At 41.6% G+C, this 23,715-nt stretch overlaps 1 protein-coding gene across 2 annotated transcripts in view; it reads left to right on the top strand.

Annotated features, from left to right (window-relative positions):
- The window catches only part of GPCPD1 (glycerophosphocholine phosphodiesterase 1), a 57,356-nt gene extending 37,221 nt beyond the window's left edge, over positions 1-20,135 (top strand). For both annotated transcript variants that reach the window (XM_055130859.1, XM_055130858.1), the window contains exons 13-20: positions 3,180-3,257; positions 4,552-4,591; positions 6,649-6,710; positions 9,524-9,589; positions 11,085-11,221; positions 12,107-12,242; positions 12,953-13,113; positions 16,968-20,135. In XM_055130859.1, the coding sequence (XP_054986834.1) occupies positions 3,180-3,257; positions 4,552-4,591; positions 6,649-6,710; positions 9,524-9,589; positions 11,085-11,221; positions 12,107-12,242; positions 12,953-13,113; positions 16,968-17,157 (870 nt within the window). In that variant the 3' untranslated portion in view covers positions 17,158-20,135. The remainder of the gene's footprint in view (positions 1-3,179; positions 3,258-4,551; positions 4,592-6,648; positions 6,711-9,523; positions 9,590-11,084; positions 11,222-12,106; positions 12,243-12,952; positions 13,114-16,967) is intronic.
- Positions 20,136-23,715: the final 3,580 nt, after the last annotated feature.

The following is a 23,715-nucleotide window of genomic DNA, read 5'->3' as shown; positions in this document are numbered from 1 at the left end:
AAAGAAATTTGAACTGTACAGATTTATTGTGATAACTCACATGGTACCTGAACTATTACACTTCTAACCAAGTAATTTCTCAGGGACTTAAATTAGCATAGTTTATTTGGCATCTGGCTTTGTTTTTCCTGTATGTTAAAATATTTTCATTGAAATAATAGTTAGACACCATGATTTACAGTACAGTAATGGGGTTCTAGGTACACAGAGTTCTGACCACACTCACCACCATCCTGGCTTCCCTCATACTCCTCACCCTGCCTCCTTGGCAATCACTGTTTTGATTTAATTGTTACAGCTTGAGTCACATGTTTATAGGAGTATTGGCTTTGGCTCTTTTTTTAATTTTTTATTAGTGAATCACCGTGAGGTACAATTACAAACTTAAGAACTTTCATGTTTGCATTTGGTTTACATCCCTCCAGCAGTGCCCATTCTCCTCCACCAGTGTTCCAAGTACCCACCACCCCTACCCAACCCCCACCACCCCACCCTGCCTCTTCGGCAGGGCATTCCCTTTTGTTCTCTCTCCTGTTGGGTGTTGTAGTTTGCAATAGAGGTATTGAGTGGCCATCATGTTCAGTCTGTAGTCTACTTTCGGCACGCATCTTTCAACCCAACATTCTCTACTAGGTGTTCCCTTCTTTATCTCTGCTGCCTTTTCCCCCAGCGTGTGAGGCCAGTTTCCAAGCTGCGGGTCATACCCTTGACATTCTTCAAAGAAATGGAGCAAGCACTCCTGAAATTCGTATGGAACAATAAGCCCCTAAGAATAGCTAAAGCAATTCTTGGAAAAAAGAAAATGGGAGGAATTAACCTCCCCAAACTCTACTACAAAGTGGTAGTAATTAAAACACTATGGTACTGGAACATTTTGTTGTTGTTGTTCTTTTAGTTTTGATGTACACAGTTACCTCTACAACATTCAAAGTTTTAAAATTGCCTTGAGTATCCTTTTCCATTGAGTTGATTTAAGTGGCTTGTTAAGGATCTATGACACTGTACCAAACAATGCACGTAAGCAGTTTGCTTGCCACCAGCTTCTCCCCTGCTGTAAGGGCTTAGATTACAGTCAGACATGGGAAAGACGTAGCTGTTTCTGTGCATTGGTGTTAGAGAGGAGAGAGAATGGCACCTGTGTAGGTGGGAGGTTAATAGCCCCAATAGGGATGGGGCAGAAACGTTCAGACACAGTGACATAGCAAGGGGGTGGGACGGTGCAGGATAACAAACCAAGCACGAGATTAAACTAATCCTAGCTTAGTTCTGAATATCTGAGAATTTGTTGAAGAGCATTTTGGATTCACTTTTTTTTTATTTGAGATGGGCAAGTAATATTTATTAATAAAAAGGGAGAACAAAACCAAATTTACCAGAATCCATAGAAGCAAAAATTAGAAAAGTTTATGTATGGACTGGAGCGATAGAACAACAGGTGGGGCATTTGCCTTGCACGCAGCCGACCCAGGTTCATTCTTCTGTCCCTCTTGAAGAGCCCGGCAGGCTACAGAGAGTATCCCACCTGCATGGCAGAGACTGGCAAGCTACCCATAGTGTATTCGATATGCCAAAGACAGTAACAAGAAGTCTCACAATGGAGACGTTACTGGTGCCCGCTCGAGCAAATTGATGAACAACAGGACAACAGTACTACAGTGCTAAGTGTATAAATTAATACAAAAATTAATATATTTGTTCAATATGCACTACTTGTATACACACACATACATTATCAGTTACAAATAGGAAAAAATAAGAATTGTACTGAAGGAAAGATGGTATCTTAAAGTGGCATCTAAATATCCTTTTTTCTTTTTACACTAATAAAGCTTTCATATTTGAGTTTAAGTCATACAATGATTGGATTTATTTTTTTTTTTTCTGGTTAACTTATTATTTTTTATTATTAATTAATTTATTTTTTAATTAGTGAATCACCGTGAGGATACAGTTACAGATTTATACATTTTTGTGCTCATGTTTCCCTCATACAAAGTTGGAGAACTCATCCCTTCACCAGTGCCCATTCTCCACCACAAATAAACCCAGCATCCCTCCCACCCCCCAATCCCATCTCCCCCCACCCCACCCTGTCACTGTGGCAGAGTATTCCCTTTTGTTCTCTCTCTCTAATTAGGTGTTGTGGTTTGCAATAAAGGTGTTGAGTGGCCTTTGTGTTCAGTCTCTAGTCTACATCCAGCACGCATCACCCTTCCCCCACTGGCCTCCAACCACATTTTACTTGGCGTTCCCTTCTCTATCTGAGTTGCCCTCTCCCCAGAATGTGAGGCCAGCTTGATTGGATTTATTTTTAACAGACTTGCCTTGCTCCGAAGTTGAATCTGCGAAGTTGAATCTAGATGAGTTAATTAGGGAATAAAAGTAACTGTGTGTATGTGTGTGTTTGTAAATTAGCTTGAATTTAAGTTGGTGATTTTCTTATAAAACCAACTCATGTTCATTGCAAAAATGCAAGTCATTCAGACAATTACAGAATAAAAAGAGTCTTTCCTTCCCGTTTCTTTGGTTTTAAGTTTAACCTATCCTTTAAGTTTCCTGTCTCCCTTATTCTTCAGTTTCTTATATGTTTTTCCAGAAAAAAATGTTATGCACACAGAGCCTCGTGTCTGACATGTCTGAACAACTGTAAATGTAATGAAAGCGTTTGTTGTTGATGCTGGGACCAGGGAAGCGAGCAGGGGAGCCAGCTGTGAAACAGGAGGAGGGGGCTGCATGGCGTTGCCTTGCTCCTGACTGACTCTCAGCCGTGTTCTCAGGAGGGTGTTGGCCTCAGGAGGTCGGGCTCCTTAAACGCCTGGGAAACTGCACCTAAAGCCCGTTACGTCTGCCTGGCCTGGGAGCTTCTCCCTGTCCTCTGGGCCTTAAAGGGGCCCAAGGTTGTCATGCTCAGTTATAGCTATCCACTTCACAGGAAGAGGAAAAGTCAGTTCCAAGGCAGTGAAGCAAAGGAGACGGTTTTTCCATGACAGTTGATTTCTGTAGGTATTTTTGACCAAACTTAAGATTTCATACAGCTTAAAAGCTAAAGCATTGAGTCATAGAATGAGCTGGCAGAGGTGGGGGCTAGGTAAGGATTCCCCTTCCGGGGCTCACCAGCATCAATGTTGCTATAACTTGGGAGTTTTATTTTTCCTCTTTATTTTTCCTTTTCTTTTTAGAAATTTGACGCTGATCCAGTTGAACTATTTGAAATTCCAGTCAAGGAATTAACATTTGATCAGCTTCAGTTGTTAAAGGTTAGTAGCGCAAAACATGAATTTTTCTCTAGCTTTAGGGCTGTTTACCTGAATATGGTATTAGTTCTCTTTGCTCTGGAGATAACTATAAAACTGAAAGAGGGTAATGTGTAATTCTGCTGTACTTGGTTTCTATTTGTTTGTTTGCATTTTGGGTCACACTCAGCGATACTCAGGGGTTACTCCTGGCTATGCACTCGGGAATTACTCCTGGCAGTGCTTGGGGGATCATATGGGATGCTGGGGATCAAACCTGGGTCAGCCATGTGCAAGGCAAACACCATGCCCACTGTACTATCGCTCCAGCCCCTATACTGCTGTGCTTGGAATTCATGCTAATCCATGTTTTCTTATTCTGCGGACCCCATTAGTTTTTGCTTTCAGGAACAGGCAAGATCCTGTCACTGTCACTGTCATCCCGTTGCTCATCGATTTGTTTGAGCAGGCACCAGTAACATCTCTCATTGTGAGACTTATTGTTACTGTTTTTGGCATATCCAATACGCCACGGGTAGCTTGTCAGGCTCTTCCGTGTGGGCTCAATACTCTCGGTAGTTTGCCGGGCTCTCTAATAATTCTCTATAAATCATGGGGATTTGCCCTTTTAATCTTAGATAGCTCTGATCCACTTTAGCTCTATTTATATTAAACCTGTCACTTTTTATCATTACCCTCTTATGCTACAGTTTTAACATGTTAATATCTAAGGTCTTTATTTTGTTGATGCCATATAATTTTACATGATCCATCTCCCTATTACTGTTAGATACCTGGTAATTGATGGATTGAGAATAGTTTCCTAACTTGGATTTTTATGCTCTTCCCTACTCAAGGTCATACCTGATCTTATGTGTATTTATACACAAAGAAAATGTATATAGTGGTTAGTATTTATTCTTTATTATTTGTTTTGTTTTTGGGGGACCACAGCCAGTGGTGCTGGGGGCTTCCTTCTTGCCTGTGCTCAGAGATCGCTCCTGGGAGTCCTCAGTGCGTCCTTTGCAAGACACGAGCATTGCCTTTTTTTTTTTTTTCTCCCTGTTGGTTTTTGAACCATATGTATTTGTGCTCGGGGCTTACTTCTGTCAAGGCTCAAGAGGACCATATACAGTGTCAGGGATTAAATCACGTACATGGCAAGCACCCTACCCGCTACACTATCTCTGGCCCTTAATAGACTCATAATTCTATGTTATGATCTTATCTCACTTGCTAGATTTTCAAATTAGTTTATTCACTATATCTTCATAAACTGAGTTCCTTTATCTGATTGCCTTTTGTGTATGTTTTTTAGCTCACTCATGTGAAGGCATTAAAATCTAAAGACCTGAAAGGTATGTACCAATAAGGAAGCAGCTTTTATTTTATAAATAGCATTTTCTTATCTAGTATAACATTCTCGGTCACTTAATTGAATAGTCAGAATTGCCTGTTAAATGTAATTTTATGTATGCATAAAAGCTTTTTTTATTTTCAAATGCATATATTTCATGTATATTATAATAATTATTGTTTGCTTTTGTGACTTTTCTTAGCTTTATGATTCAAGTTCTTTATCATTTTGGACCTATCAGTATTTCCAACCATATTGCCCAATTATGAAGTAGTGAATAGAGAATTGGCTCCAGAGCCAGGACTTAAAACCTGGCACTAGCATTTGTCTGCTGTGGTGCTGGGTATTTACTTCACTACTGGTCTCAGTTTCCTCAGCGCCTGTCTTGCCTGTGAAAGCTTTGTGATACCATATTAATTTTTATTCTCATGGAATTTAATGGTCTGTACCATTTATTTCAGATTTTGTTCTTGTTTTGGGGCCACACAAGGAGGTGTTCAGGGGTCACTTCTGGCTCTGCACTCAGGAATTACTCCTGGTGGCGTTTGGGGGGCACTATGGGATGAGCCCAGGTCAGGCACATGCAAGGCGAGCACCCTACCCACTGATCTCTCCATATCCTTTCTTTAGTCTTTTATTTTTGTCTTTTATTTATTTTATAATGCCAGAATCATACCCAGGGCCTCATACATGCAATAAAGTGTTACGATACCTAGCTGGATCTCCAGTCTTAACATTTTATTTTAATTTTTCTTTAGAATTCCGGGCCATACCTGGCAGTGTTCAGAGGTTCTTCCTGGCACAGTAGTTAGGCGATCAGGTGGCACTGGGGGTTGAAGTCCATCCCCCCACCAAGCTGAGCATGGCCATCCACTCTCTGCCCCTAAACCTTTGTTTTAATACATGCCCTGGCTTATATTGTTTATGTTTTATATTCCCAGAAATATTTATTGTACACTGCACATAACATATGGTTATCTGGTTATAATGAGACTGTTTGACTGCATTATACAAAATTACAAAGTGCTAAATATTCTGAAGATTATTTTCAGAAAATAAAATTCTTGACCATTTATCACTATTACTAGTAATATGAATTTTACCTTTATTCACCTAGAAAATTTCATATGAAATAATTTTTTAAAGTTGCCATAGACAGGCTTAGTAAAGCGTCTTGTTTGTTTTTAGTCTTGCTGTTAAATTTTTTCTTCTTTGGAAATAAAGCTCAGTGGTAGAGTGTATATGCCTTGCCGGTGAAGGAGGCTTGGGCACAATTCCTGGGCCCCCAGTACCCAATTAAAAAACACGCAGAGCAAGGTCGGAGATGGGAATGGGACCAGTATGCATCTTTGCCTGTGTAAAGTCCTGGTTTCAATCCTGCCATCAGCCCCCTCCCACAGCGAAAATTAGAAGCGGGGCAGAGGTGTGTGTGGGGGGGGGGGTAGGGAGAGGGAGTATCTATTTTGAACTAAATGGAAATAGCTCTGGGTTCTTGTAATTTTTAAATTTCTGCCTTTTGAGCTGATTTTGATGTTTCAAATAAGTTTTAACAAGATGGCATTTCTTTGTTTTTTGATTTTTGAGCCACACCCGGTCGGTGCTCAGGGCGCACTGCTGGTTTTGTGCTCAAATATCACTCTTGGTACCATATGGGGTGTCGGGGATCAAACCCCCTATCCTTTCTCTCCCGACCAAGGTGGAGTTTCATAATTCCTTTGAGAAAACGCAGATCCCTGCTTGTGACTCATTTTTAAAAAGTAGTGTTACAGCTTTTCTAAGAGAATATTACTGTTGGGGCCACAAGGCACGGTGTTTGTATTAAATGTTATTTAATAACATTTTTCTTCATAAGGTATTTTGAAGCTATTTTCTTCATAAAGGATTTTTATTTAGATAATAACTGATAAAAATGAGTACAAAAGCCTTCAAAAGTACTGTATGTGAAAGATTTGCATAATTACTTCAGCATCTCTCCTTTTTTCCCTTAAGAATTTAGGAGTGTATCTTAGTGATAAAATGGCATTTTATCTCCTGAGATTTTGTAATTTAAAATTTCAGAATCTGTGGTAGAGGAAGAAAATTCCTTTTCTGAAAATCAACCATTTCCTTCACTTAAGATGGTAAGTTCCTTGAGTTAACTAGAGCAGTGCTTTCTCTTGAATCTCCTTGACAAGCATGGAGTTTTCAGTGACAACAGTAGTAAAAATTTGTCACCATTAATGCTTTTTTAGAGAAGATAAATCATTTAGTGGTGCACTGATGTAACTTTTTGTTTTAAGTAATTTACTCAGAGAAAGAAAGGAAATCCACGTTTTTGTACTTGAAGGAAAGAACAGGGAAAGGATGGGAAGGAGAAATGGGTGATTTTGCTAGGGGTGAGCACTTTTGTAATACTTAAAATTCTTATTCAGTTTTTGGAGAGAATCAAGGTTCTCTGGCCAAAGAAAATAATTATTCTGGTTACACAGACACAAATTTTAAGAAATTCTTTTTAACATGTCTCAATAGCTAAACTTTCTATAAAGAATCCCTTTGACAGTACTAGGCAAACTTACCTGGATGCCAGATGCTGCCCTTGTCCCAAAGACTGCATCTGATTTCGTTCTTGCTGGCTCTGTTTTCTATCATCTGACTATTTTCTGTTTGTTTTGGGTTTTTTGTTTGTTTGTTTGTTTTTGTTTTTGGGTCACACCTGGTGATGCACAGGGGTTACTCCTGGCTCTGCACTCAGGAATTACTCCTGGCGGTGCTCAGGGGACCATATGGGATGTTGGGATTTGAACCCGGGTCGGCCGCGTGCAAGGCAAACGCCCTACCCGCTATGCTATCACTCCAGCCCCTCATCTGACTATTTTCTGATAGTCTCAATTGCAGTAGAAATCCTGTATGGATTCGTGAGTACTGAACCAGGAATAAGCCCTGAGCACCACTGGGTGTGGCTAAAAGAAACCAAAACCAAACAAAAGAAAAGATAACCCTAAATCAAGATTGTCAGGGCATTTTAAACAGAACTAGAGGACCAGAGCTAGTGAAAAGAGATCCCCTGCACCCCATAGGATCCCCAAGCCCACCAGCAGTGGTCCCTGAGTGCAGAACTAGGAGTAAGCTCTGAACATGTCCAGGTGTGGCCTTTGGGGGCTGGAGCAATAGCACAGCGGGTAGGGGGTTTGCCTTGTGTGCTGTCAACCCGGGTTCGTTTCCCAGCATCCCATATGGTCCCCCAAGCACCGCCAGGAGGAATTCCTGAGCATCGCTGGGAGTGACCCCCCTCCAAAAAAAAAAAGATTAAAACATAAGTTAAAGCTGGAGAGTGCAGCCAAGAACATGCTTTATACACAAAGCCAGTGTTGGATCCTAGCACCGTAACCCCTGAGTACTTCAGGATATAACCACCAAACTTTTATGGGGGGGTCACAGAGATGGAAGAGCTCATTCTTCTTTTTTGGGGGGAAGTCACACCTGGCGGTGCACAGGGGTTACTCCTGGCTCATGCACTCAGGAATCACCCCTGGCAGTGCTCAGGGGACCATATGGGATGCTGGGAGTCAAACCCGGTCAACTGCGTGCAAGGCAAATGCCCTACCCGCTGTGCTATTGCTCCAGTCCTGGCAGAGTTGCATTCTTGTTTGTTTTGGGGCCACATTCTGCATTACTCAGGGCTTACTCCTGGCTGTATACACTCAAGAATTACACCTAGTGGTGCATCTGTTTGTCTGTTCTTCGTGTTTTAGACATCATCGAGTCTTCTCTTTGTAGATTAAAACAAGCTTTATATTTTCAGTTTGGGGGATGGGAGGGAGGGAGGGTCCCTGTCCAGTTGCAACCCCAGAGATGCTCAGGGTTACTCCTGGCTCTGCACTAAGGAATCACTCACTGAGGTGCTCAGGGGACCATATGGAGTGCTGGGAATTGAACCCGGATCATCCAGGTGCAGGGGAAATACCAACCTGCTGTACTATCACTCTGGCCCCCATATTTTTAATTAGATTTTCCATTTAATGACTGCCAAAATAATGGCAAATGGTTAAGTAATACATGTCCATTAGATAAATTAGTACTGGATTATTTGTTTATATAGAAGAAATCTTATGTATGAACTCTAAAATCTTTTATTTGGAGATAATATCTTTTCAGAGGGTTACCAGACATTTATTAATGAGCATTACTACCCTTTTTTGAAGGGAGACACACCCATGTTTTGCACATTCAGGAATCACTCTTGGTGGCCTTGGTGGGGGGATTACATGGGTGCTAGGGATCAAACCCAGGTCAGCCCCATGCAAAGCAAACACCCTAACTGCTGTACCATGGCTCTAGCTCAAGAATTACTACCTTTAAAACAAACTAAAACATAATTTTTTTTCTTACGTAATTGCAATGTAGTATAGTTAAGCCAGAATGCCATTCCAAAAACAGGACAAATGTCTAGTTCATTAGTTTGCATATCTTAACAGATTTGTCAATTAAGAATTCAATTGTAGGGGCTGGAGCGATAGCACTGTGGGTAGGGTGTTTGCCTTGCACACAGCCGACCTGGGTTCAATTCCCAGCATCCCATATGGTCCCATGAGCACCACCAGGAGTAATTCCTGAGTGCATGAGCCAGGAGTAACCCCTGTTCAATGCTGGATGTGACCCAAAAAGAAAAAAAAAAAAAGAAAAGAGTCCAATTTTAGTAATGTCTAGAGTGCTGGGGTCAAATAGTGAACAAATCAACTATTGTAGATATCTAAACATTTTTACTCTTGCTTTATTTTTTCACTTAATTATCAGTCAAGTTGTCAAATGGAGTAAAAGACACAAAAGCATAGAATATTTGTTTTTAATAATGATGTTTTTATCAAAGATTGCCTTTAATAATACTGGTTTTTCTTTTTTCTTTTTTTTTTCCCCACAAAAAACAAAAATTATCTGTAAAATATAAAACCTGTAGGTTTTAGAATCTTTGCCAGAGGATGTAGGCTTTAACATAGAAATAAAATGGATCTGCCAGCAAAGGGTAAGTAATTTTTTATGTTATATTTTTTCCTCATTCCCACCCTTCCTGTTGATTTAAGTACATCCCTTCTATCTGAAAATTTACTGTGGGTTTTCTTCAGCATGCACGGCTTTTGCTGAATTTTTTAAGCACATCTCTTAAATAATATTTGATATCTTTTAAGTTAATGATGATTGTGTCTTATGTAAATTAATTTGGATTTGGTTTCTGGATATAATTACAGCATGAACAGTGAGAACTCTAGGCTGCCAGAACTTTATCATTCTAGTTAGTTTCTATATCCTACGCTCTTATAAAACATATTCCAAATCATTTTCTAAACAGCTTTCTGTTCAGTGGCAATAACTAGTAATTGTTAATTGGGAAATAAACTTTTGAAAATGTACTTTAATATTACTCTAATACTTCTGCAGTCTTTTGTTGAATAATTATTTCTTGAAAACTTTAAGCAGACATCTTCTGGGTGTGGGATCAAGTGGTAAACAAAGTAAGTTTTCTCTTCCTGAAAGTTGCATTCTAGTTAGGGAAATATATATTCAGTGGGAGTGCATACAAAAGATGGGTGTGTGTGGCTAAGGGTGAGGTTGGTTGGAGTGAGGGCCATTAGAGTTATAGTTAACCCGGAAGTTAAGTGATCTCATCGGGCATTCAGAGCAGCATCCTGCAGCTTGTTTTGATTATCTTGCCTTCTGAATTGCCATTTCTGGTAAGCTGACTCTGGCATGCATAGTAAGCTCTCAGCCCAGATTATCCTAATAAGTGATTTTTAGTTTTACGAACCTCTAGAGTTATAATTTTTTATTTCAATGACAATTCGTTTAAATTTTGTTAGAGATCAAATTCAGGGTCTTGGCATGTGCAACATGTATGCTCTACCAAGAATGTCCCTTTGAGCACAGACCCGACAGTAGCATCTTAGCCACCACTGGGTGTGACCCAAAAAAAAAAGAAGAAGAAACATTTATCATCTGAATAACAGGTGTCTTGGTATATTACTGCTACTTAAAGAATTACTTGTATAATTTTTGTGAGTATTTAATATACTTAAGACTCAAAGATTTCTGAAACTTAACCATGAACAGTTTGTAAGCATCTTTCTCATAGTGATTCAACAAAAAAAGACTCAAAGATTTTATTAATTGATAATCCATGATCACTAGGACTTTTTGTAATGACTTTATGAAGCTGAAATGACTCTTAGGTCATAGTAAATTATAGCTTTCTAGAGTATTGACTCTCCTCTGGTCAACCATACTGAAGTGGAGGCCAGCTGGCATCATCAGGTGTACTGTAAGAGTAGACCTGAGTTCATAACTGCAGGGTCACCGGACAGTTCACGTAGGGTTGGTGCAAGTCACAGTCTTTTCAGGCGTTTCCTTTCTTTATCTGTAAAGGTGAGTTTGATTAGATACTCCTCAACTCCTCATATTTTTCTCTCTAATTCTGTGATTTAATGGTTTTTAGTGGCATTTATTTTCCTATTTCTTTCACATAGGATGGAATATGGGATGGTAATTTATCAACATATTTTGACATGAATCTATTTTTGGATATAATTTTGAAAACTGTCTTAGAGAATTCTGGGAAGAGGAGAATTGTGTTTTCTTCATTCGATGCAGATATTTGCACAATGTGAGTGGTACTTCGCTTTCTTTTCTCATCTTCTCAGGCTGTAGCCAGATATTTGTGGTTGCCAAGATTGTGCTTAGAGACAGGCAGTTGTGCAGACTTCACCTCTCCTCTCTCAGTCATGCTTTGTGCAGCCTCCTCCCATGAGCACACCATACCCTACATCCTATATTTCATTCTGCAGGCATGTAACATCATCCCTGCAGGTTGACACGCATACGTGTGTGCTCATGTGTGCATTTTACTGGCCCTGCTCCTTACAGATACTTTTTTATTTTTTTGAGTCACACTCAATGCTGGGTCTCATTCACCTGACCCTGAAAGAGCCTCCAATTCGGCATAGTTGGGAAGGATGAGTAAAGAGAGGCTTCTAAAATCTTAGGGCTAGGATGAATGGAGACATTACTGAGACCACTCGAGAAATTTGACGATCAACGGGATGATAATGATGATGATGATGAGTCACACTCAGGGCCGCACAGAGCTTCTCCCAGCACATGGCTTTAGAATCCCTCCTGGCAGTGTTTAGGAGACCCTGAGGTGCAGGGTATACACCTACCTGCATATACACCCACATATACACATGTGCCAGGGTATGCACCTGCCCTGGGCTATTCCCAACCCCTCCTTATTAGGTATTATGTACTTTTCTGAGAGTATTTTGACTCTTGCATAGAGTAATTTAGCATTTCCCTGTCTTCTGACTGGAAGGCAGTAATGGAAGCAGTGACTCAGTAATGGGATTTTATGATTGGAAAACTTTGCTTTTGTTTACTTGTTTATTCTAAGACAGTCAAAATAGTGGTGGTTATTTTTTACTCTAAATTAATATTAAAATTTGAAACAATATAGTGATCCTGATGAAAATATTTTTCAATTTTGTTTTAGGGTTCGGCAAAAGCAGAACAAATATCCAATATTATTTTTAACTCAAGGGAAATCTGATATTTACCCAGAACTCATGGACCTCAGATCTCGAACAACCCCCATTGCAATGAGCTTTGCACAGTTTGAAAATCTACTGGTAAGTTAGAATCTTTTTAATTTAAAAAGTTCATGTTTTAGAACAGTAGCAAATAAATTTTAATGTTACTTTACACATCTAATTGGTTAGTTTTGAACATGTGTATAACAAGTAAATGAATGTACTTGAGGCTGTCTTAATGACTACTTAAAATGAGGTTATTAGATCTCAGAATATAATGCAGTTAAATCAGAAATCAAAATTCTTTTGTGTAAGTTGTGTAGTTTAGTCTTCTACATGAATTTTGTGAATTACCTGGGCTGGAGCGACAGTGCAGCGGGTAAAGCACTTGTCTTGCACATAGCAGACCTGGATTTGATCCCTGATATTTTATATGGTTCCGAGACTGCCAGGAGAGATCCCTGGGTGCAGAGCCGGGAGTAAGCGGTGAACACAGCCAGGGGTGGCTCAAAAACATGCAAAGAATTTTGTGGATAGTTAGACTGGGACCGAGAAGTGCGTCAGTGGCAGTGTGCATGTCTTACATGTGTGAGACTGTGACTTCGAGCTCCAGCACTGAAAAAAAGAAGAATGGAAAAAAGTGGGCTGTGAACTTGTTTGATAAAATAAATGACAAGAAAAAATGGTACCATTCATTTCCCTGCTTGTTTTAGTGTAGAGAACACCACCTTGAGGTGTGATCAAGTAGCGTTTGTAGTTGTTGAGTTGTTATCTTTTCATGAGCAGCTTTTTTTCTTTTTTACTTTCAGGGGATAAATGCACATACTGAAGACCTGCTCAGAAACCCGTCCTATATTCAGGAGGCAAAAGCCAAGGGACTCGTCATATTCTGCTGGGGTGATGATACCAACGATCCTGAGAACAGGAAGAAGTTGAAGGAACTTGGAGTTAATGGTCTAATTTATGATAGGTATTTGTTTTCCCATGGAAAATGTTAATGGAGTATTAGGGAAACATGGTTTTCATCTTACAAAAGTAGAAATAATATTAAAGTTAGTTAAATTTCTGCAGTTCAGCCTGAGATTTCTCTTACCATTTGATTGTCAGTGTGTTTTTTCTAACTTTAGAACATAGCAGCAACATAGGAAGCTGGTGAAAATCTCAGCCAAGTGCTCCCTAGCCCAGATGTACTGAGTCATCGTGGGGTGGGGCTGCTGTGTGCTTCCCAACTTCTCTGTCTGCTCCAGCCTTCTCAACAGTTCTGTTAACGATCTGATAACTCTTAACCGGGATCTTAACAGTTCTGTGGCTCTTCATAGCTTGATGGACTCCCCAAGAGGGTTCCCTCACCTCAACTGCTTATGACCAGCTACCAATGCCTGCCTTCGGTTTCTGACTTCAGTATAAATGGCAGCTTTCTTTTTTTTTCCAGTTCCTGGTGCCAAATCCTTGGAGCCTTCTAAGGAAGACATGATTCTTTATCTTACACCTCAAATCCAGCCAGACAAAATCTTGTTAATTTTATCTTTCAGTCCTGAGTCTCTCTCCTGTTTTCACTATTGACTGTTTTCACTCACCTCCAGACACTTCAGTCCTCCTTCCTAGGTGACTGTCAGAGCAGGCAGGCTCCCTGGTGACTGCTCCTTCCCTTCTTGCCTCTCTCTCTGTGTGTCTCTCTGTCTGTCTCTCCCCCCCCCCCCCCACACACACACATAATTATTGCTACTAGTGCCTTACACACACCTGCTTTTCTCTACAACCTTCCCCACCAAGCCATCCCCACTTTGATCTGCTGCTTCTTCTGCTTTGGAGAAATTCATGAGAAGACTGAACAGTTAGATTCCAAATGAGGTCTTCTGGACTACCTTAATTTAAATAACTCACTAGGTACCTCCTCTACTTTCTCCATTGCATTTTCCACTGTCTGATATAACCATATAGATACTTATTTTACATATTGACCTCCCTGGTCTGTCCCCACCAATAAACTTGCACACAGACGCCTGAGGTTTGAGCCTGCTTTTAGGCTATGGCTTCAGGATTTAGAACATGATCAGCACTGCAGGAACATGTGATAAACACATGCTTCTCAGATATATCCTTTTCCCCCTTTTTTTTAAAAGTCCTTGGGTGTAAGTTTCTGAGTAATTAATGTGAGATTGAAAGGTTAAAATGGGATAAAGACATTTTGAGGTAGAAGCGGTGGTGGTTTCTCTACCGAGAGTTTAGCTGGTTTGCTAGGTCTCACGCAGCAGCCTACAGAGAACAAGTGGTAACGCTCTGACCAGGCCTGCTTTGAACACCACTTTCCCTGGATTAGTTCATACCGTTCCCATCGCCCGCTTAGTAAAGCCCATTGCTCCTTGCTCCCCTCCCCATTCTGTCTTACTCAGTCTGGTATTAAAATGGGAGGCCATGGGCTCTGGATATTGTCCATGCCTGGCGTGCAGGGCTCTGGGTCTGATCTCCGCCACCACAGTGGTGGCCGTGGTGTCTGGGACCTCTGTATCTGACCTTGTTTATAAGTGAGTTCCTGGGCCCTGTCCCCCCCCCCCCCCCGGGGGTTGGGGGCCACACCCAGCAATATCTATGGGTTATTCTCTGCTCAAGAGAGAGACACTTGACAGTGCTCAGGGGCCCATATGTGGTACTGGAAAGTCTAACCCGGGTTGATGGAATGCAGGCAAGCACTTTAACTCCTGTGCTCGCTCTCTCTAGCCCTTTGTTATTTTTGCAAAACTGTTTCTTCTGATAATTGGTCTATATGCTTTTTAGTTTTGTTTTGTTTGGGGGCCACATCCAACAATGCTCAGGGGTCACTCCTGACTGCACTCAGGAATCACTCCGGCAGTGCTCAGGGGACCATATGAGATGCTAGAGAGGGAGCCCGGCTCAGCCACATGCCTTACCGACTGTACTGTTGCTCCGAATCTCTATATACTTTAAATGATGTATTTCCTGGTGGGGGAGAGGGTTGTTTTTATTTTAATTATCAAATATTAGATGTAAAGAAAGAAGTTTTCATAATGCCCAAAAGTAGAGAGAGTATGGGGGAAATTGCCATGGAGGCAGTGGGGGGTGTTGGAAAGTTGGGGAGGCTTTACTGGGGACATTGGTGGTGGGGAATGTGCACTGGTGGAGAGATGGGTGTCTGGACATTGTATGATTGAAACTCAAACATCAAAGCTTGTAACTGTAAAAAAAAAAAAAATGTTTTTGAGTCCAGAAAGATAGTACAGCATGTAGGGCACTTTCCTTGCATGCAGCTGACCCAGACTTGACCCCTGGAACCCCATATGGTCCCTCAGAGCCGTACCAGGAGCGATCCCTGAACACACAGAGCCAGAAATAAAATCTTGTCACTGCCAGGTATAGGGGTGGGGGGACTCAGCCTTTGATGCATTTTCCTTTGGGGAGAAGTCTGATAAGAATGAAATGGGGGGTGGTTTAGAGAGAGAGTGCAGAAGTTAAGGTACTTCCCTTGCATGCTGCTGACCCAGATTGGATTTCTGGCACCACATATGTCCCAAGCCCTAGCAGGACTGATCCTCGAACACAGCTAGGAGCAAGCCCTGAGCACAGCTGAGTGTAGCCCAAAAAAAGAAAAGTGAAAATGGGCATTTCTTAAAGAATGCATATTTTTGTTTAACAGAAGTTCTGTAATTTTATAAAGGTACTAATAGTGGTTATGCACTAATAGAAGGACGTGCATGACCTTCTTATACGTTATTTCATACAGAATGCTTTTGATTATTTTATAAAAAGTGCTTTTGTTCATTGGGATTTTTGCAGTTATGGTAATTAAGATGGCTTTTAATTTCTTTTTCTTAAGTGACTCTGGTCCGGTTAGCGTATGTCCTAGTAGGTCTGCTGGCATGTGATGCCATGTTGAGTTTGGTTCCTTTGCATGTGGTATCTTTGAAAGCTTGGATCTGCTCACTTGGATAGGGGTCTTACTGGGGATCTGATTTGACATCTTGTACAGGGCACGTGGCATCCCTTTTAGTCTCTTGATACATTTCCTTAAAGATGGGGAAAATTCTGTGAAATCATTTTAACTTTTTCCCTTCCATTTTTCTGAGATTTGTTTTTAATTATAAAAATTCTTTTGTTTCCGTATTTTATTCTTAGACCAGACTTCTGATTGTTTTTTTCTTTTCCTTTTCTTTTTGGCGTTTGCTCCACTTTGAGATTTCTTAAGTCTTACCTTCTGTTCATTCTGTTGACATTTTCATGGCTGTTATTGTGTTTTTAATTTCCACTTTTTTTTTTCCTTTCTTTGAAAGCTCTGTGTGATCTTTAGATCCCCGGCATCTCATACTGTCCCCCAGCTCTGCCGGGAGTGATCCCTGTGTGCAGAGCCCAGAGTAACCCCTGAGCTCTGTCAGGTGTGGCCCGGCAGCACTTCCCCCCAAAAAGAAAAGGGGAATGCTGTTTTTCTAGATTATTGGCAAGGTTAAGTAAAAGATTTTTTTTTTCTGATGAAACTGATACTTGTATCTTAAAAAATAAAATGTTAAAAGACTGTGACCAGGGGGTGTGACTCCCAGTAGAGTACTTAGCTTGCCTGTGTGAGACTCTGGGTCTGATTCCCAGCAATGCACGGGCCCCCCAAGAACAAGAGAGTGACCCCATGTATTGAGTCAGGCATAGCCTGTAGCTTAACCAGATGTGCACCAAAAGGAAAAAGGAAAAGAAATGAGAAAGAATACAGATGTTCCAGACATTATAAATAAATTCTCCTGAAAAAACGTTGCCAGGCGGGTCTTAAGTCTACCATAAAGTGACAGTATTTCATGTGCTTTGTGTTTGTTTCATCAATAGGATATATGATTGGATGCCTGAACAGCCAAATATATTCCAAGTGGAGCAGTTGGAACGCCTGAAACAAGAATTGCCAGAGCTTAAGAGCTGTCTGTGTCCCACCGTTAGCCGCTTTGTGCCCTCGTCTTTGTGTGGGGAGCCGGACATCCATGTGGATGCCAACGGCATTGATAATGTGGAGAGTGCTTAGTGTCTGTTGAGGCGAGGCCGCGCTGGGTATTCACGTATCGTCGCTGAACATTGTTTGTCTCTGCCTGTTAGGTTTCTCGGTCCAATGAAGCAATAATGAAGTATTTTACTATTCCACTACAGTTCTTGCTCGAAGTTCAAGTATGCTATTTAAATCACTTGGCCAGGTATAATTACCAGTCTCTTTTAAATTGCAAAAAGTTATTGGTTGGTAAATGTTTTAAACTAAATACATAAGCATATAATGTTGAATGTTCATGAAGAGCCTGTTTGCATTTTGAAATTAATCATATAAAATCTCCCATTGACACTTCTGACACCTTTTTACTTGATCAGGTCTGAAATATTTCGTACTTGTGGAACATGACTATGCATAATTATACCTGACCATGGGAAAAAAAAATAAGTACCTCAAATGCATGCATTTGCACTGGTGATTCCAACTGCACAAATCTCTGTGCCATCTGTGTATATATGTATTTTTACATGGTTTGACATGCCATTTACCATTTCCATTCAGTATGAACCTTGAGGCTGCTGCCATTTTCCCACTTACTTAAAACCAATGCCTGTGTGAACAGCCTCAAGGTAATCCTCAAAAACTTGTTTCATAAGTCTTTCAGAAGTTGTTTTGCATAAATGCTAAATTTCAAGACGCTGCAGGGTAATTTAATGTATAAAATATTAGAAGTATGTATTGCATACTTTAATAGATCATAATGTGTAAATTCTATTCAATGCATGCTTTAGATTTTAAGCATGAGATTGTACATGTTTACTGGGAAGTCCTTGCATCTGTGGTGCTAGGTGAGTGTGAGAAGGTGTCAAGGACTGAAAATATTTTGTTGCCTAAAAAAAAAGGTCCTTTTTGTAGGCATTTTAAATATGCTTATTATAAAGTGTCTCTCACTACCTATTACACACCGTTGCTTTGTGGGTTTGTTTTGTATATGTATTGTACAGTAGTTAAATCTCCATGCAGAAAAATAAATGTCATGAATTCTCATATTGGTATTCTTTATTGGCTAATGTATATCATGCATGTAATTTACTTAGAAATGTAGATGATCCTACTAAATCTCTATGCATGTTTTTAGAATTAGTAAGGTTTCTTTCATTAAAAGCAGATTGTTTTGGCATAACTGTAAATGAATGCATGTTAAATAAAATACCTAAGCTTATTTTCTTCATTATAAAATGAAATTTCAAGAAGCGCTTTTACTTTTGTAGAATTGGTAAAAATGTTCTAAAGTAATGGCTTACTTGCCAGGATCATTTTCCGCATGTTCGCCACTAAGAAAATGTACTCAGAAAGTAACTGCGTACTCACTAATGACTAAGAGCATTTCTAACTACACACTGTGTCTTTCTGTCTTTTAAACCACACAATGCAGATGTCCATAAATCACGGCTGTGTGAATATAAACTTTGAAATCCTGTGACATTGTATTTGTAACACTGCTCTCTGACGGAAAAACAGTTCAGGATATTGGAGTCTTCCTCTAGGGCTCCGTGTCTGAGCTGACATTGAGCGAGGTATTCACCACCTGGCTCTTTCAGAAAACTCCTAGGAAAGAAGGTTTTTCTCAGCTGCCGGCCTTTGAAGAGTCAGTCACCACACCCGTTGGTGACCTAATAAGCCATATACATCTATTTCCAGTTCTCTTCGTTTGCTCCTCTGATGCCTCTTCAGTTCCAGCAGATCTTAAAGGGAAGAAGAGAGGCTGTGGGAAGTGGGGGGCCCCGGGGGTTCCCCAAACAGTGGAGGTGACTGAGCCCAGCTTAACCGTGCCTCCTGACGCTGTTCGCTCTGCTGCTCCTTCCTGAGCAGATGTCCGGGTGTTGGTCGATAGGGAAGGCTGCTGAGTACTGACTCTTGGTTCCACAGGACTAAGTCCAGGGAGCTGAGTTGCTGGCTGTGACTGCTCTCTGTGCCCCCCACATTGTCCCCATGCTAGGCCCTTGCCTCGCCCCGCCCCCCTTACTTCCGCATGTCTGTGGCCTTGCGCCTCAGCCTGGAAGCCCTCTCCTCCCTACAGTGCGTCCCCGCCGGGCGCGTTTCTCCCAGGCATTCTCGGAACCCCAGGCGAAACTCCTTCAGAAGGATGGAGCCTGCTTCGCACTCCGGGGTCACACCACAGAAGCCCAGTTCGTTCTAGGCAGGCCCCGTGGTCGTGTGCCTTTCTGCCTGGCTCTGGGTCTTCTCTCCACCATGCAGGGAACCGAATAGGAAATCAGTGTTGGGACAGTTGGGATCATTTGTGTCAAATGCTGTTTGAAATCAAGAGTTTTAATGTTTACTTAAGAATGTCAACTTTGGAAACGGGTTTACATTTTGACAAGTTTATCGATGTCAATTTTCAATGTAGAGATAATATTAAATTATATTTTCTGAAATTGAAATGTCTGGTGAAATGCCACCATGTTCTCGGGTATATTTTCTGTCCCCTGGAGCCCTGTGCCCTAGCCGGCTGGAAGGCAGGGGTCACTGGTGCGTGGGAATCCCCCCACCCCACCTTGCGACATGTGGTTGCTTCTCCCCTGAAATCCCCTGTGCAGGGCTACCTCAGCACCCCTTCCTTGCCTGAGATGCCCTCTGTGTCCCCTTCAGTGGCTCACTCAGGTACACGCCTCCTCCATAGAGCTTCCCTCAGCTTCTGATGGGGCTCGGGATGCAAATGTATGCAGGCAGCTTCTTCCTCGCCTTCGTTTTGCCGCTGGGGCAGGCAACCCAGAGAAGTGACCGAGTAGGCAGGTTTGGGCGGGAATCAGGCCTCAGGACTGTGTGTTCCTAACCCCCCTTCTGAACTCTTGCGGCTTTACCCTCTGCTTTCTTGGCCTCCAGCTTTCTCTGTGCCTGTTTTATTTCCCTAATAAGATTGTGAGCCCCTTAAGGGCAGGATTTCTTCCCTAGAAACCGCTCTGGTGTCCTATGCTTAGTGATGACCTAGATCAATAAACGTGGTGGCAATGACCTAGCTTCCTAGTGCAGCTTGTTTCATGGCATACCTCCGACTTTACTGACGTATGCTTGGCCGCGATGCCTGCATGGTGGTTTGTCTGCCCGGATGTGCCTGGTTTGAGTGTTTGCACAAGGCGTTGTCACCGCCCTTGGTGCTTGAGGTTGCGTATTTGATGGGTTAGGATGAACCAATTTCCTCCTCCACACTAAGTGAAGATAATTACCTAATTACCGAGTACACGGTAGATAAGATCATCTCCCCTCAGGGCTGCTGGCCTTTTCTGGGCTCTCCTGAGGCTGGTGACTGGTGACCTGTGTGTGCCTGCCACATTAGTTCTGATGGATGAGTGTTTCCCTTTGTGACTCTTTCTCCTCACCTGACTACATTGCGTTCTCATTGGTAGTGCAGTTTTGTTTAGATTTTGACAGTGCTGCTTTATTCCTTGGTATTAGAGGTTTGGTGTTTTTTTTGTTGGTTTTTTTTTCTTTTTTTTTGGTTAAAAAGCAAAGTATGCATATTTGGAATTAGGCTTGAGTAGGGTCTTGTGACTGTTGAAAACATTAGGAATACTGCTTTTTTTTTTTGGTGTTTAGGATTGAAACTTCATTAAATATATCCTAGTGGTAGTTTGAGATATAAATTGGAATGTTTAAAATGCAGGAAAAAAATTAAAATAGAATAAAATAAAATGCAGGTGCCCTAATCACTGCTGGGAGTGCCCCGAGCTGGAGTACTTCTAAGTGTAGCCAAAAGAAAAAATTTTTAAATAAGAAGTATATGAACAAGAGCTTGTAAGTTGGTTTTGCTGGGTCCTGGGATATAACGGGTAAGGGGCTCACTGTCGTGTCCCCCAAGCATTGCCTGAGTATTGTCCTGGGGCCCACAGCACCTTTGCCTCTGAACCTTCAGGCTGTGGGATTGAGTCTAAAGGCCTGGGGCCTGAGTGTCATTGGAAGGGCCTCTGGGCCCCTGCACGCTGTTTGGAGGCCTTCCTCCCCCTAAGAGGTTTAAGTGTAACCTCTTTAAGAGGTTTAAGTAAAAGAGATTATGGGAGAAATAATTACCTCCTGAAGCTTTGCTTCCGGTTGGGGTAAAGGACTCAGAGCAGTTATGAATCCCTGCCCTGGAATATGCTGTGTTCAGGGACCATGAAGGAGCCATACCTACACTGGAGAGAATATTCTGGATTATTATGGACACTTGCATTTTGTTTGGGGCCTCACCCAGTTGTGCTCAGGGCCGGCTCCTGGTTCTATGCCGGGAATCCTAATGGTGCTCACAGGACCGTATGTAGTGCTGGTGATTGGCCCAGGGGGGCAGGGTGCAAGGCCTTACCCCCATACCATCTCTCGGGTCCTGACTGTGTTTTGATTCAGTGACTGAAGCTCGGGCCTTCGACTTGCAAGATAATTGCTCTATCACTGACCTTCCTCCCTGGCCATTTGGTCAGGATAATTTGAGTGTTGGAGACTTTTATCCTTGTAGGCAATTGTATTATTATTATTATAAGGATTTTTTTCTAAAGGAAAATATGTCTTATGTTTTGACACTAAAACGAAATATGCTTTAAAATAAAGACGTTCGCACAGGAATTATCAAGTACAGAGACTTGTCTAATCTTGTGCTCATAATTTAGAAAAAACATTTCCTCCCATAATTAATACAAGTGGGATGGGTGAACTTCAATACCTGCTTGCAGAGCCAACCCCCTTCATTTCCAGAAGCTAGAGGCCTAGTCTATGTCCTGTGGCCTCGGGTTGGTTCCGGTGGGTCTCGAAGCCCAACCCAACCCACGAAGCTCCAGAGGCACTCCTCTCAGTGCAGCGTGTTCTCCTGGACTGGGCCAGACCCCTCGGTCAGTGTGTCCCAGGGGGCCCTGCCCCTCCCACCAGACCTGACTCCCCTCCAGGACCTCCCACTTATTACTATGAGAAAATCTTTGGAGAAGAACAAATGGGACTAGCCTACCGCAGATGATAATATAAAGTTAATACCAAGGTTTGAGGGAGGAAATAAAGATTTTAAAAATATATGTATCGTATGTGTGTTGCTTAGCATTAAGAGACCATATAATGTGCCAGAGTAGGCCCCCTTGGGATTTTGATCAGTGTTATATTGATTTACCTAGATTAATGAGTGGAAAGGATGGCATTTTATTTTTATTTTTTTTTTATAATTTATTTATTTTTAATTAGAGAATCACCGTGAGGGTACAGTTACAGATTTATACACTTTTGTGCTTATACTTCCCTCATACAAAGTTCGGGAACCCATCCCTTCACCAGTGCCCATTCTCCACCACCCGTAAACCCGGCGTCCCTCCCACCCTTCCCACTCCCATCTCCCCCCCACCCCACCCTGCCACTGTGGCAGGGCATTCCCTTCTGTTCTCTCTCTCTAATTAGCTGTTGTGGTTTGCAATAAAGGTGTTGAGTGGCCGCTGTGCTCAGTCTCTAGCCCTCATTCAGCCCGCAACTCCCTTCCCCCACATGGCCTTCGACTACAATGTAGTTGGTGATCGCTTCTCTGAGTTGCCCTTTCCCCGGAACGTGAGGCCAGCCGCGAAGCCATGGGGTCAACCTCCTGGTACTTATTTCTACGGTTCTTGGGTATTAGTCTTCCACTCTGATATTCTATATACCATAGATGAGTGCAGTCTTTCTATGTCTGTCTCTCTCTTTCTGACTCATTTCACTCAGCATGAAACTTTTCATGCCCAAGGGATGGCATTTTAAAATATAAAGCCATCATCTTCAGAATATGGTATGTTATCTACATTTATTGAGAATAAACACAATGTGTGACTCAGAAAAAGACTGAGTGAAGGGGAGAGGTTGTTTGTGTCATTGATTACTGCTTTTAAACTTAGCTATAAAATTTGTCTTTGTATTTATTTGTGTACTTTTTTTCTTGAGTTGAATCTTATTCAGTGTTAAGTACAATTCTGGTTCCATAACAATTAAATGGTAGAATTGGTCTTGGGGAATTATTGTTTGAATGGAAATGGAACAATTATATTCATTTCAGAAAAAGAAAATTTTGCTGAAAGCCATCTGCAGCTGTTTTAAGTTACAAGTCTTAAATTTTAATTTTTTTTTTTTTTTTTGCTTTTTGGGTCACACCCGGTGATGCACAGGGGTCACTCCTGGCTCTGCACTCAGGAATTACCCCTGGCGGTGCTCAGGGGACTGTATGGGATGCTGGGAATTTAACCTGGGTCGTCCTCGTGCAAGGCAAATGCCCTACCCGCTGTGCTATCTCTCCAGCCCTCTAAATTTTAAATGTATGATAGTTGAGGCAACATAGTTACAATATTGTTTTGATGTACACAGTGACTGCTCACCACCAAGTCTTCAGGGGACCTGAGACCCTGAAACAGTTGTCCTTATGTTATTTCTATTCCACCTCTTCCTTTTCCCATGACTGGCTACTTTGATAGTCTTCAGCTTTATAATCCAAGGCCAAAGGTTTGTCAGCACTTAATATTCTCTGTACCACAGATGAGTGACTTGAACCGGTATTTATCTTCCCTGGAACTTATTTTGTTCACATGGTACCCTCCAGTTCTGTCCAAGTTTCAATGAGCTGCATGATTT

This window comes from Sorex araneus, chromosome 3 (genome assembly GCF_027595985.1).
Source record: "Sorex araneus isolate mSorAra2 chromosome 3, mSorAra2.pri, whole genome shotgun sequence".
In the NCBI taxonomy this organism is placed as follows: domain Eukaryota; kingdom Metazoa; phylum Chordata; class Mammalia; order Eulipotyphla; family Soricidae; genus Sorex; species Sorex araneus.
This window is presented reverse-complemented; position numbering and strand designations above follow the sequence as displayed.